This window comes from Mastomys coucha, unplaced genomic scaffold (genome assembly GCF_008632895.1).
Source record: "Mastomys coucha isolate ucsf_1 unplaced genomic scaffold, UCSF_Mcou_1 pScaffold5, whole genome shotgun sequence".
In the NCBI taxonomy this organism is placed as follows: Eukaryota; Metazoa; Chordata; class Mammalia; order Rodentia; family Muridae; genus Mastomys; species Mastomys coucha.
Genome location: NW_022196911.1, coordinates 53,100,466 through 53,114,958, shown reverse-complemented (window position 1 = coordinate 53,114,958; position 14,493 = coordinate 53,100,466). Strand labels below are relative to the sequence as shown.

The following is a 14,493-nucleotide window of genomic DNA, read 5'->3' as shown; positions in this document are numbered from 1 at the left end:
AGGCTCAGGGAGTACTATAGCAGGAGGGTTTCTCTAGGAAAACCCTACCATGCCCCACCCTGGCAGCATATGGCTAAGAATCCTGAGATCTTAAGAACTTGGCATATAGGTTGGATCTTGGAAGCTGTCATCATTACCATTTGCTAAATTTCAGCAGAACTCATGTAGATTTTACATTTTCAGTTCAAGGTTAGTCAAGAAAACCCCCTATTGCAGCTTATATAAAATAACAGCCGTGTACAGTGGTTTGCACTGCAGTCCCATCTGCTTGGGGCTTGGGCCATGTTCAGAGCCAGCACAGACAACACACCAAGACCTCAAGGTCAGCTGGCAATTTAGTACCTTGCAGCCAGTCCCAGTCTGCCCTGACCTTGGTGACCTATGTCCTTAGACTCCCTCAAGTACCAACCTACCCAAACCCTATCATCACTGGGTGGTAGCTATTCCCTTCTTCATATGAGCATTCAGAGAAATGCTCTCTGCAGCAGCATCGAGGTAGAAAATTTGACAGTGTAATATTGTACTGTCCTCATAAAGCACTAATATTGTGAATGAGGCCTTAATGTCTCCACTCAAACCTGGCAATAGCAGCATGTAATAAAGTCTATAACTCCAGTAGATTGTGTTGTTGCAGTCACTGCCCATCACCCCAACACTTGGGAACTAAGGCCACACAACTGAGGAGCAACTGACACAGCTGCCCCTAAGGTGACTGAGACAGGTATGGTTCATCTGACAACTTATAGAATAGAGGCCACTGGCAGTGACGTTCTACCACTCAACAGTAAGAAATTACTGTTAGGTCTTACAGAAAAGTAAAAACCATACATAAGGAACTCTTGGCTGGGCAGTGGTGGCACACGCCTTTAATCTCAGCCCTTGGGAGGCAGAGGCAGGCGGATTTCTGGGTTTGAGGATAGCCTGGTCTACAGAGTGAGTTCCAGGACAGCCAGGGCTACACAGAGAAACCCTGGGAGGTGGGGGGAGGACAGGAATTCTTGCATATAACCCAGGGCGTGAAAACCCAACTCCACCCTTTCTCAAGCTTTACAGCATTCAGGGTGAAGGACGATCAAGGTTGGCCAAGAACCCAAACGTACTAGGAGCACCAAGGGCCCTGTCTCAGGCAGATGCCCAGGAGCCCAAGATAGCGTCTTGTACTGTACGTATGCTCTTGTAGAGTGTGGGCTCCTCCATCTGGGGACACACAGCAGGTTTCTCCCTCACACCCAACAGCAGTGTCCCAGATGGGAGACCAGTCAGTGTTTTGCCTTTTGAAGTTTTTATTTTTATACATTTTTTTGTATTAAAAAGAAAAGCATAATAATTACCACCAATTACAAAGGACTAGAGCAGGACCAGAATAATGAATGAATCACTTCAGCCTGGGAAGCAGACACTCTCAATAATATTAATGTTATATTACAAGCTCATTCAAGTATTTTACATTTTTTTTGTCCTGTTGATATCCTAGCACATGGTAAAGACAATGTATGAGCGTAAGGTGGAACCTTCTCTGCAAAGCCCATGAGTGTTTTCCTTTCCTGTGAGAACTAGGCTCAAAGTTTTCTTCTGCCTCTGCCGTCACCATGGCTTGAGGAGAGGGTGGGAACTGGGGAGAACTTAGGGGCCCTTTAACAAGAGACTCTGAGGTCCCATCCAGGGGGACCAGATAACCTGAGCCTCTAGCACTCCCCACCATCAGCCGTGTCTTCATGCCCTTTCCCTCATGTCCAGACCTTCCAAGCAGCTTGCTTTCTTTTGTAAATGTTATCAAAAAGGAGTGGGAAGGAACAACAGAACAAAAACATTGAACAACTTGACATGGGGCTCAGCACCTGTCTGAACCTGGGGTCCAGGCTGGAGCAGGGCCAGGCAGCCTTCTCTTTGAGTAGCAAATTTGCTCTGAGGCTCAGAGGGCAAACCACAATATGCCCCTTGTTGGGGCCAGGTGGATGACCAACCCTGCACAAGCAGAGGATGAAGGCGGTTCCATTTGGCAGGCTGTCTTAGGTCTTGGATCCCATGGGAAGATGGTGATGGGCAAGTGGCTTGCTCTGGTGGCCCCCAGCCACTCCTGGCATACTTGTCACAGATACATCGGTCCTAAATTCAAGTGTCTTCAGAAGGTGAAGATGTAAACTACTCTGCAACATCAACTCTTTTAACATGTCACAAAAAATACACACACACACACACACATACACACACAGACACACTCCCTCCCTCCCCTCCTCAGCCTGTGTTGAGATGATAGTTTCGCCTTCCCACCCCAGAGGAGCTTCTTCCCTCAGAGGGCCTGGGAGGATCCGGGAGAGGATAGCAAACCTAGCCTGGTTAGTCTAGATGGAAACCACCTTCCCTGACACTGGGCCTCAAGCCCTGAGGTTCTGTGGTGCTGGATATACAGTATAGGGCTGAGTGATGAAAGGAAAGGAGAAAGGGAAGGGAAGAAGAGAGCCCACTGTTTGGTGAAGGTGCACCATAGAGCAGGTACCAGACTCAGGAGAAGGCCTCAGATCCCAGCAGCAGATCCCCTATTTGAGACAAGCGAGTCACAGGAGCTGACAAGAGATTCCCACCTTCTAAGCACCGGGAGGACAGAGTAGGGCAAGGCATGAGCTCAAAGTAACAAGGTACCCCAAAATGGAGGGCAAGCTCTTGCCAACCTGGGATGCTGTGTCCCAGTCCCAACTTTTGGGATAATAGAGGAACTAAATGGTGAGGAGGGTCACACAAGTTTCAGTTAACTGAGCAAAAAGACCACACCCCCTTGTGCCACCCAGGTTCCAGTGTGGGGTGAGCATGAAATCTCCCCAGCCTGTGTGCTCAGTCCTTCATCACCCTCCTCAGCTCTGGTGACAGCAGCTTCCAGCCACTTCTCTGGCATTTGAAGTGCAGCTCGGGCAGTCAGTGGCTTTTGAAGAGAAGTCAGGTATACTCTATGTCCACATATACCTTCCTGCCATGGTGCTTCACCGAACGGCAGGATTCCTCAGCCCTTGGTTCCTTTTACCCCTTGATCCCAGGCAGGGCCAAAGAGAGGGTGGGCAGAGATGGCTTGCAGGGGGTGATGGTATTAAGATGGGAAGACCACACCAGACCCTTAAAGAAAGGTATCTTCCTCCACCTCCTTGATACAGACCTCCTTGAGGTCAAAGGTCTTTAAGGTTAGACACAGATCTAACCTGTGGACATCAATCAGTGGGTGTTCATCCCCTTGTTCTGGGGTTGGGGAGATGTGCAGACTGAGGAAAAGTGTGTACCAGGAAAGACCAATTCTGTTTACAACAGTCTGAAGCAAACTTGGTCTTGGGGTTCCGAGGGCAGGGCAGGGCGGGGCAAGGCGGGCCTGGTGAGGCGACAGCAAGCAGAACAAGGACAGTGGCAACAGTGTTCAGACACAGGACATTGGCTTCAGACAATGCAACAGCAGGGGTGTCCTGGGCGCAGCTCTGATAGAACTGCCCCAACTCTCTTGCCTCCAGGCAGGAGACCCGGTACATGCAACTCAGTCCCGAGGAAAATTCTAGTCAGTCCAAGCCCAGGGACATCCCAGGCAGGTGGAGCTCTTCAGGAGGCTCAAGGAAAACAGGCATTTGGGCATTAGTTCAGGTTCCCGCTCCACAATAAGGCAACTTTTAAAAAAATATTATTTCCAAAAACAGAACAGAAGAAAAATTCCAAGGAGGGGGAAAGACATCACTTTCTATGGATTAGGTGGGCTCTGTTTTTTTTTTTGTCATTTTTTTTAAAGTGGTTGATTTTGTCTTTTTTTCTTTCTTCTTTTTTCTTTTCTTTTTTTTGTTTTTGTTTTTTGTTTTGTTTTTTTTTTGTTTTGTTTTGTTTATTTTCTGTTTTCCCAAGGATGGAAAGGTCAGAGAAAAAATAAAATGAATCATCTTTCAATAGTCTCTTCTGGTGTAAGCAGCATCTCTGGGGTGGGGCGAGGGGGTGAGGGGGAAGAGGCTGAAGCTCCCCAACCCCCACTGAGATCCTTTGGTTTCCTTCCCCCAGAGGTGGCAGAAGGGCATGTGGAACAGCAGGGAAAACGGTGATGGCAAACCCCTGGTGATCAAGGGGCTGGTGCTTCTAGGGCCCATGGGCACCGACAGAGCCTTCTGGTGGACTGCATAGTTGGCTTGAGGGGAGCGGGAAGAGGCAGGGGAGAAAGGTCGGCATAACAGCCGCAGGAAGGGCTGAAGAGTGATTTTGGTAATCCAGACAAACTATCAATAATTTAAAACTTGATATATATATATGTATATATATATATATATATATATAAAATCTCCCCTTCCCCTCCCCCCTTAGAAGTTATGATGGAAGTCATGGAGACAGGAGGGGAAGGGGTACTTGGAGGCTCCTGCCCAGGAGCACCGCTAATAGCCCAAATGGTATACACTGCTACTTAGCGCAAAGGCCCCTCCTTAGTAACTCTAGGCCGGTCCCTTCTCTTGTTCACTCTCCTGGGCCTGGGCACCCCCATAGATCCTCACCCACCCCCACTCCCTCTCTCCCAAACCCCAGGGGTCTTCTGGCCATTCACTTTCCCAAAGTCAGTGTGTCCGAGTGCTGGCTTGTCCATTTGGCATCTTCTCGAGTGGCCTGGCCAGTAGGTGTCGTAGGGGGTTGGCTGATCCCAGTGGCAGGCCTGCTGGAAGACTGGGAAGGGCACCGCTTCCTGCCCTCTCCGCTGCCTCCTGCTACTACTGGGTGTCGCTTGTGGTTGCCTTCCTCGCCCATGGGGGGCTGTAACAGAGGAGTCACAAGTGGTCAGAGAACACTAGCCACACCACTTTCCAGAACCAATCAGAGGTCTCCTTTCCACCTCCAAATGTGGACAACGGTTTGGTTCATGTCCTGTCCTTTCACATGGACACTATCAGAAATAAGGAAACGGACCAAACACATAAGGTAATGTCAAAGGCTTCCTATATTTAGGTCCATCCATATCTTAAAGACCAGGTTCTGATCCTATAAATTTTTGTCCCCTTCTACAAAGGGTCTCTCAGGAAAAGATCTGTGGTACGTGGAATGCAACATGGTGCATGTATTGGCTCCACAGGGCCACATATACTGGAACTGTCTTATTCCAGCTTTCACCAGGCCCATGAGTCAACAATGAAGACTGTGATTCAGCTTGCCCTACTATCATCAAACGCCACCAAAAGTATTTTCCAGGTACTTTTCCATTGGTCCTTAGCACACACTCTCCTCCCAAGAGTAGGTAAGAAACAAGCCCAATTTCCCAATCTGTAAATTGGTGACACTCTTACCTATGTTCACCACTGGAGTTGACAAGGACCAGAACAGTGTGCTCAGCAGTCTGGGCACCAGGAAGTGTCAGTTCTAAAATAAGGACTACTGCTGCTACTTATACCTACCAACTTTCTGCTAAAAGTTCTCAAGAGAACAACCTGAGTATCAGAGATGGCTACATTATAAACTTTTTGGTTAAAAGCCTTTCTGTCTTCTTTGGTGCTGGTCATTAAAACCAGCCCCTTCAATAGGTGAAACATGTACCTTACAACTGAGGTAAACCGCCAGTAACAGACTTCTTGAAGGAAAATCTCACTTGAGGTACTTTGCACAGACACCAAAGATGAGTCAATTAAGCTGCCTTTAAAGGCAGCCGTTGACACACTGAGAAGCACTACCCAGAATCACCACAGGATGTCACTGTTCAGGCACTGCTCTAGACAATGGAGAACTGAACATTAACTTACAAATTTTTTTTCCCAGAAGGAACAAGTATATTTATCAGAGTAGCTGGTCCTGATCCTGACACAAACTAGCAGTAGTGGGCCTGGATAAGCAGGTGGGCTGTGATAATAGGAGGGAAGCTGGGAACAACTCTAGTGAGCTCCTCCTGCTGTCCACTGTCACGTGTATGTCAGACAGGAGAGGGATGCTCTCTTTACAGGACAGTTAGGAGTCAGGAGAGACTTTCACTCACGTCCACTCGGAAGTCTTCTAGGCGGCGGAATTTGCCGAGGTATTCTTGCAGTTTGGGGTCAATGTCCAAATTTTTGGCTTTGGAATATTTCAAGAAGGCCCAGAACTTCTCCAATCCATAGAGCTGGCCTTTAAAAAAAACCAGGTAGGTGGGTTATGATGAAGAGAGAGAGGTGGGGTCTAACAGTAAGGCCCAAGAAGGCCCCGGCAGCTTTGACAGACTCTTACCAGCCTCATAGTCCTTCACGGTCTCCTCCTGGAAATCCTTGAATATGTCCAGCCGGAACTTCTTCTCTAGACCGTAACTGTAGTATCGAAAAAGGCACTCCAAACCGTACCTGTGGAGGGTAGGAAATGGTGAAGTTGGCACAGTATCCACTTGAATGGCATGGGGAGGGCAGGTTGCTGGCCTAGCAAAGAAACTTTAGAACAGTTAAGACAGTGAACTATTGGGGCTGGAGAGATGGCTCAGTGGTTAAGAGCACTGACTTCTCTTCCGAAGGTCATGAGTTCAAACCCCAGAAATCACATGGTGGCTCACAACCATCCATAATGAGATCTGACACCTTCTTCTGGTATGTCTGAAGACAGCTACAGTGTACTTAGATAAAATAATAAATAAATCTTAAAAAACAACAACAACAACAACAAAAAAAAAACCAGTCAATTATCCTGGACTGGAAATATGGCAGGGCAAAATGGATAGCAGCAGTAATACCAGCCCTGAAGAGCCGTTTAGTAGAAGGGCTCAGCCAGTTCTGCCCACCAGTTCTGCCCACCTTGACCTGCTCTCTGTCTCTAACTGCTGCTTTCTGCTCCAAAAGCAGTAGAGTGGCCCTAACGGACCTTACATGACCTTGAAGACAAAAATCATCTCCTGTCTATCATTTTAGGAAAACATGCTCATTCGTACACCGGCTCTCTGACCTATACCAATCATGAGGTTCGTTTATCTACCTCAGTCAGAAAGTTTACCACTAGGAATGTGATACTAAAGAAGGGACCAAAAGTATTTATATTTTACAGACACATAAAAGTATTCACAATTGGGTTGGAAAGATGGCTCAGTGGTTAATGAGCACTAATTGCTCTTCCAGAGGTCCTGAGTTCAATTTTCACCAACCACATCGTGGCTCACAACCATCTGTAATGGGATCCAATGCCCTCTTCTGGTGTCTGAAGATAGCTATAGTGTACTCATATACATAAAAAACAACATACAAAACTCTAACAGAGAAGTTGTTTGGAAAAATTCTGGAACTGTTATAACAGGCTTATTACATTGTTAAAATAACTTTTAACAATTGGCCTTTACTCATAACACTGGGAAGCAGAGGTAGGCAGATCTCTGAATTTGAAGGCAGCCGGCAGCCTGGTCTATGAGCAAGTTCCAGAACAGCCACACCTAACACTGAGAAACTCTGTCTCCGGGGGAAGGGGAGAAGCTATTTGCCCCCGGTAGTGTTAGTGGCAAATGCCTTTAATCCCAGTACTCAAGAGGCAGAGGCAGACAGATCAAGGAGTTTGATGTCAGCCTGATCTACAGACCGAGTTCCAGGGTAACCAGGGCTACACAGAAATTCTATTTGGGAGGTGGGCGGAGATGAGAGGAAAATGACAAAGTCAAGAGCTTACCTTATGTGGTAAGGCATATCGCCGCCACCCCTCCCCTGGCAGATTTGCTGGTGTCGTAAAGGCACAAGGAGCAGATCAAGGAGCAAAGAGGCAAAGAACAAAGGAGGGGGCTGGCGAGATGGCTCAGCAGATAAGAGCACTGACTGCTCTTCTGAAGGTCCTGAGTTCAGATCCCAGCAACCACATGGTGGCTCACAACCACCCGCAATGAGATCGGATGCCCTCTTCTGGTACGTCTGGAGACAGCTACAGTGAATTACGCCAGAGCAAGCGGGGCTGGAGAGCAGCCACACACATGATGGCTCACGACCATCTGTACAACTACAGTGTACTCATACACATAAAATAAATAAATCTTAAACAAAGGAGGACTGCCTGCGCAAACATACCACATGAACTTTTGAACTTGGTGTGAACACCTTGCTCATCTTTAAATTTTCAACTTCAGCTCTGGCAGCTGACCCACTGGTGCCCCAACTAGAGCCCCTGGCCCACTCACCTGTAGCCTTCTTTGGCATCCTCCAGTGCCAGCTGCTTGAACTCTTCATACATCTTTTTATTGAAGTGGTCTCGGAGGAAGAAGGACCAAAAGCGGAAGAGGGTGTTCATCTCCTGAGACTGGCCAATGCCCAAGCGCTTCCGCTCTGATGGGAATGACAGGAGAGGGTCAGGCCAGGCTACCCTAACCTCTAATATGGCCATTTGTCTAGCTCCGAGTCTCACCTGCTATCATTTAGAGCAGTGGTTTTCAAACTTCCTAATACTAATAACCCTTTAATACAAGCTCTTCGTGTTGTGGTAATCCCCACCATAGTATTGTTTTTTTGTTGTTGCTACGATAAATCATAATGTAAATATCTGATACAAAACTCCTAAAGGGGTAGAGATCCATAGGTTGAGAACTAATTTAAAGGAACAGGCAGAACACAGCTGAAGTAAAAAAAAGTCACTTTTTGTCAAATTAATTAGTTTTAGCAAGTATAGCATGCTAACATGTTAAGTGTAGACACAGGAGAGGTGGCTCAGCAGCTAAAAGCATTGGCTGCTCTTGCTGAGGGCCCATCCACATGGCTTCCAGCACTCACATGATGGCTGGCTCACAACTGTCTATAGTTGCAGTTCAAAGAGATTCAATACACTGTTTTGGCCTCCAATGGCACCATGCATATTCATGCTACATAAATATACATGTGTGTAAAATACTCATACACATAAATGACAGCAGTTGGGAGATGGAGACAGCAGTTCAAGGCCAGCCTTGACTAACAAAGTTAAAGGCTAGCCTGAACAATATGCACAGGCAGATCCCCGAAGCTTACCAGTCAGCAGGAATGGTCAAATCTGTGAGATCCAGGTTCAAGTGAGACCCTGCCTCAAGAATATATTTAAATCCTGATAAAAATACATTTTAAAAAAGAAGCCCCCCAGCCAGGCTGTGGTGGCACACGCCTTTAATCCCAGCACTTGGGAGGCAGAGGCAGGTGGATTTAGGAGTTCGAGGCCTGCCTTGTCTACAGAGTGAGTTCTAGGACAGCCAGGGCTACTCAGAGAAACCCTGTCTCGAAAAGCCAAAAAAAAGGGAAAAAACAAAAACAAAAAGAACCCTCCCAACCTACTATAGAGAGATTTGACAATAAGCCAACTAAAAAGGATCTGAACAAACACCATGAGCAACACAGACAAGGAAGAGCAGAACCAGAATGGCCTTGTATAAAAAGAAAGCAAGTCTGGGAGCATGTGAAGAAAACAAAGGCCCATGCTCAACTCAGAACTCTGGAGGTCTGTGTGAGAATGAGCCCTAAACCCTCCTATGTTTGAATACTGGTTTCTCCAGTCAGTGGAACTGTTTGGGGGATTAGGAAGTGTGACCTGTTGGAGGAAGGGTGTCACTGGGGGTAGATTAGCCCTCTCTTTGCTCTACCTGCTGATAAGATGTGAGCTCTCAGCTACTGTTCCAGTGTCATAACTGCCATCATGCTTCACCTTCTGAAACCACAAGCCCCCAGTAAACTCTTCTTTCTATAAGTCACTTTGATCACAATGTCTCCTCACAGTAATCGAAAAGTTGTTATTAAGACAGAGACATAACACAGTGCCATTACAACAAACAGAAAACTCCAACTTCTTCCAGAGGCTACCTACACTGTTCAAGTTTTGTACTGATAATGCTACACTCTCACCCATCCACTCCCTCCCAGAGTAAGGAAATACTGAGGCAGGTACCAGGCTACTAAGTGGTAATAGACTGACTGACCTGCATATCCTCACCACAAACCTGAAGCCCTATACCTTTAAGACATCTCATGTGACCAGATACTCTACACCCAAGGCTTTCAGAATAAGGCCAGTAATCCATTTGTTACAAAAGGGCAGAGAATAAGCACTCAGGCTTTATAGGTGACAGAGTTTTTCACAGATTCTTCTCTTCCTACAACCTCTTCAAAAGAAAAGTTGTCTAGATTCCAGAGCCACCATGGGCTAACCTGGACTCAAATTTCTTACCTAGAAAGCTCTTCTAGCCCAAACCTGAAAATGTCTGGGATACATGCTTATTCTAACAACAGCTGACCCAGCAATCTTGTGAGAAATTAGCAAAAATTGGCATTCCCTATACTAATGGGTATAGAACAGGAAGGCGGGGCAATATCATCTCTTAGCTTCCTGCATTTAAAAACTATCTCACATAAGTCCAACATCAGTAGTTCTTTTTTTAAAAAGTACTATTTATTTTATGTATATGCGTACACTGTCGCTGTCTTCAGACACATCAGAAGAGGGCATCAGATCCTATTACAGATGGTTGTGAGCCACCATGTGGTTGCTGGGAATTGAACTGAGGACCTCTGGAAGGGCAGTCAGTGCTCTTAACCATTGAACCAGCCCCCACATCAGTAGTTCTTAAGTTTGAATTTCACTATGGTGCAGGCTGGGCTGCAACTTAAACCCTCCTATCCAGTTTACATAATGTTGTAACTATAGCTGTGAGAGTCAAGAAAAAACCAACTGCTGCCAGCAAGGCACCCTCCAAGCCTTTATACTCTGGGACAATGGGTGGGTCCCTAAGCAATGGCCAAGGTACTTATTAGTTTACAAATGAGCAAGCACTTACCATTAAGGCAGCGCCTCCGATACTTGTGGTAGACGTGTTGTGTGAAGCCATTTTCCTTGAGCAGCTCATGGGAAGGATGCTGGAACTTGGGCAGTGACTGAGGAGTACAGCCATAGCTGCCGACTGCAGGTGTTCCCTCTGAAGGACTGGAGCTACAGAAGCCGGAAGCCAGAAGAGTGATGGTGTCACCAGTCACAAATTTCCCATTCAGCCCCATTCTAAGGTTAGGAGAGGTTCCTCTGACCTACTAGCCAGGGTACAATCTTGTACTACACTGGCCCTAACCTATAGCCAACCCCTGTCAGTGACACCTTTGGAAAGTTCTGAGGTCACTGAGGCTCACAGGACCTGGGCCACTGGTCCAGGGGTGGCAGAGATATTATCACTGCCAAAAGAAACTCACAATATTATACTGTCTTTAATCAATCACCATGTGTTAATCAATCTGTATTTTTCTCAAATCTTAGCTCTTTCTAATATCTGCCATCTTTGTGGGAAGCTGAGTTCACAGACTGGTGACTTCTAAACTGTGCCTACTTATTTTACAGTAGATTTGACAAAATTAAATGTATAAAGTATCTGGGCCCTACAGAGAGTAGCTGAGTCAGTGAACTATGGTACTGGGGTCAGAATCCAGTCTTGGATGTACAGATGTACAACTACCACTGAGCACCCCGAGTCCTGCAGGGTCTACCTAGCAGAGTGACTGTTTCCCTACTTCTAGGCAGAGAGTAGACAGGTTTGGAAAGGAATTTAGAATTTCACTGCCCAAGTAACCTCAAATTGGGTTCTATGTGGCTATGAAAATAGCATATCTTTTCAGCCAGACATGGTGGGAATCTATTAACAGCCAGATATGGTAGCCCATGCATTAATCTCAGCACTAGAGAGACTAGTGAACTCAAGTCCAGGCTGGTCTACATAACTAAGCTCCAGGTCCGCCAAGGATGTACAGTTGGACCCTTTTGAAAAAGAAAACAAAATGAACAAAACACAAGAAGCTTCCAGTTTCTAGACCTTGGGCTATGTTTCCCATACTGCTGTATGGATTTAGAATCAGCTGGTGAGTGCCATGTGCTAGAGGCAGCCTGAATGCCCAGGCCACAGTACCTAATAGAAGCAGTCCTGGGCCTGTGCTCCCGAGAATCCATCACCCAGCCCACATGACTTTCCAAGGGAGGGTTCGAGCTGTGCCTTGTCTTTCTTTTTCGAGGCATCTGTAAAGATGAAACCAGAACTTGTTATCTTACACATCTATTATGCTTATGTATATCATCCCATTTTACAAAGGCATTTTCTTCTTTTGGTACAATTAGAAGTTGAACACAAAGCTTTCTGCACTAGACAAAGGCAACACCACTAATATTACACCCCCAACCTGACAAAAGAATTTTCCAATCATCTCACAGGTGAGGCGGAGAAGCAGGAAGATGTGCCTGAGGTGTCTCATCTGGTCTGCACTCCTTCAGCCTCTGTAGGCCATGCCTATACTCAAGTCTACTTTATGAGCTCTCAGCCTAAGGATGCTGCCTGAGGAGATCCTGGCCCTTTGTTGGCTCAGACAAGGTAGTAAAGTATGCAAGACTCCACCCAGCTGACTGCCTTACCTTGGCATCCAGGGTCCGTCCTTCTTTCACCACTGGGTAAAACCGTGGTGTCTGACTAGAGTCTTTGAGTTGGGGGGTCCGGGGTGTGCGGGGAGTCCTGGCATTTCGGTAGTTTGGAGACTCTGGGACAGTGGTTGGTAGAGAACGGGCAATGGTAGATGGCTCGGGAGCACCAAACAGCTTGTTGGCCAGGGCATCAGTAGGAACTGCAGAGGCAGAGTGGGGTCAATGTGCAGGAAAATCTCTGACTAAAGCTTAATACCTCTCACCCACACTGGGTTGCAGGTGCCCACTCCCTCACCTTGTTGGAACCGAGGTGGCCCAGGAGGAACCTCCTGGTTAGGATCCACAGGGGGCTCAGGGGTCAGAGTGTCAAATTGCTCCCGACTAATCATATTCACTTTCTTGAAGTTCTCGACTTCTTGCTGCAGATGTGAGGTAGTGGGAAGCTGTTAGCAAGATGCTCTGGCTGCTCAGGAATCAAGACTGGCAGGAAAACTGATAAGAATAGCTTCCCCATCCATACACACACAGGACTCTAGTCTCCACCACCATCTCTCAGCCCAGGTACTGGTCTCAGTCAGTGCTGACCATGCTCCTCTTCCCTGGCACGGGACCAGTTGGGCAATAGCCACCAAGGAACTTGCTGCAGATTGCCCATCCTGAGTTTTTTCCTACACTGTGGTTTGTTCATTGCACAAGGTCACCCAGCAACAAACACAGCCATTCCAAGAAATGTCTCCATAAGTGCCTCTTTTTTCCTCCATTTTCCACTAAGAAGGGTTCTTAAGACTTTTTTAAATGTGTGTCTTATTTACGACTAAAGATAGTAGTCCTAACTGTGTAACAAACATGAGGTGGTTAGATAGGACACTCAGTCATCCCACTTGCTGTTTACACTGTATATACATTTCCTCTTACCAGGTGGCAAGCTGGCGATCATCAACCACACCCTCATACATAAAGACAAAAGGCAATAGACAGAGGTACCAGCCCAGAGTCACATGGCAAATCAGCCTTCCTCTTCTCCACGTTATAAGAACCCTAGGCCCTCAAAGCTATGCTTGAGTCTCACCTTGATCTGTGAATACTCAGGCTCAAACTTCTCAGTCCATAGGTCTTGTTCATAGTAGAAGAGTCCGTCATTAATGACCTTGGCCAGCTCAGCACTCATCTTGGCACGTGAAGTGTGGTTGCCTGTGCGGTCCCCTCCAGGGTGCCGACGCATGTAAGGTGGTGTTTGAGTGACAATGAGGATCTTATTGACATCCCGGTCATCAATTTCATAGTCAGAGTCCTCTTCAGACCAGGCAGTGAAGGTATTCTTCCGCCCATCCATCTGTTCCATCTCCTCATCAAACAGAAAGTCTAGTTCTTCTTGCTCATCCTGATCCTTAGACATCAGCTGCTGGGAGGGAAGCTGCTGAGGCAGAGCAGTTGGGTGGGAGAACCTGGGCTCCTCTGACTTCTGAAACAGGGACAGACACCAAAGGGGAATGACCTGGGAATAACACACAAGGCCCTAAACCAGGCTTTCTAGCTGTCCAAGAGGCTCTTTGGCCTCTCAAAACATCACAATTGTAACCCTGGCAACAGAAGCAAATCACAGGTGTCCTCTCTGGACTCAGAGAATCACCCCAAAGAAGTCCAGTTCCTTCATTCACAGTCACTCACAAACAACAGTTTATGTTTATCTTCACAGCTTACACACTGGCTGTTGTGGGGAGGCACAAAGCACAAGAACCACCCATCATCTGCCTATCAACAACGGCACTCAGTAACTTGGGGGCAAGTAACCTTGCTACAGTACCTTTAGTACTTATGCTGGGTCCCAGCCACAGTAGACACTCATCAATCTGATGAGTGAGTACCTACCCAGTAACAGTACTAGGCTCTGTTATGGAAAGCCTGAATGACCAAGACAAGGTCCAGTACTTAAGGAACTTCACAGCTCAGTAGAAGAAAGTGAACAGCAGCCATCTGTATAGTATGGTTCAGCAAAGGCTCTAAATAGGTCTAGGGAGCACACAAAAAGGGTGCTGAGCCCATCAGAGTTGGATATGGTTAGGAAAAGCTTCCTAAAAAAGGCCATTAAAGGATGAAGGCAAGAGCAGAGTTGCTACGCACACTCGTCTACTCCAGTCACATCCATAATATCGGGGATAAAATCCTGATAAAGGATAA

At 46.8% G+C, this 14,493-nt stretch overlaps 1 protein-coding gene across 4 annotated transcripts in view; it reads right to left on the bottom strand.

Moving 5' to 3' along the window:
* Window positions 1-1,265: 1,265 nt before the first annotated feature.
* Window positions 1,266-14,493, bottom strand: part of Larp1 (La ribonucleoprotein 1, translational regulator) — a 51,891-nt gene continuing 38,663 nt past the window's right edge. For all 4 annotated transcript variants that reach the window (XM_031355068.1, XM_031355069.1, XM_031355071.1 and 1 more), the window contains exons 11-19: window positions 13,385-13,777; window positions 12,611-12,734; window positions 12,310-12,515; window positions 11,813-11,919; window positions 10,703-10,854; window positions 8,093-8,237; window positions 6,187-6,296; window positions 5,960-6,087; window positions 1,266-4,752 (exon numbers count right to left, since the gene is read on the bottom strand). In XM_031355068.1, coding sequence (XP_031210928.1) covers window positions 4,546-4,752; window positions 5,960-6,087; window positions 6,187-6,296; window positions 8,093-8,237; window positions 10,703-10,854; window positions 11,813-11,919; window positions 12,310-12,515; window positions 12,611-12,734; window positions 13,385-13,777 — 1,572 coding nt within the window. In that variant the 3' untranslated portion in view covers window positions 1,266-4,545. The remainder of the gene's footprint in view (window positions 4,753-5,959; window positions 6,088-6,186; window positions 6,297-8,092; window positions 8,238-10,702; window positions 10,855-11,812; window positions 11,920-12,309; window positions 12,516-12,610; window positions 12,735-13,384; window positions 13,778-14,493) is intronic.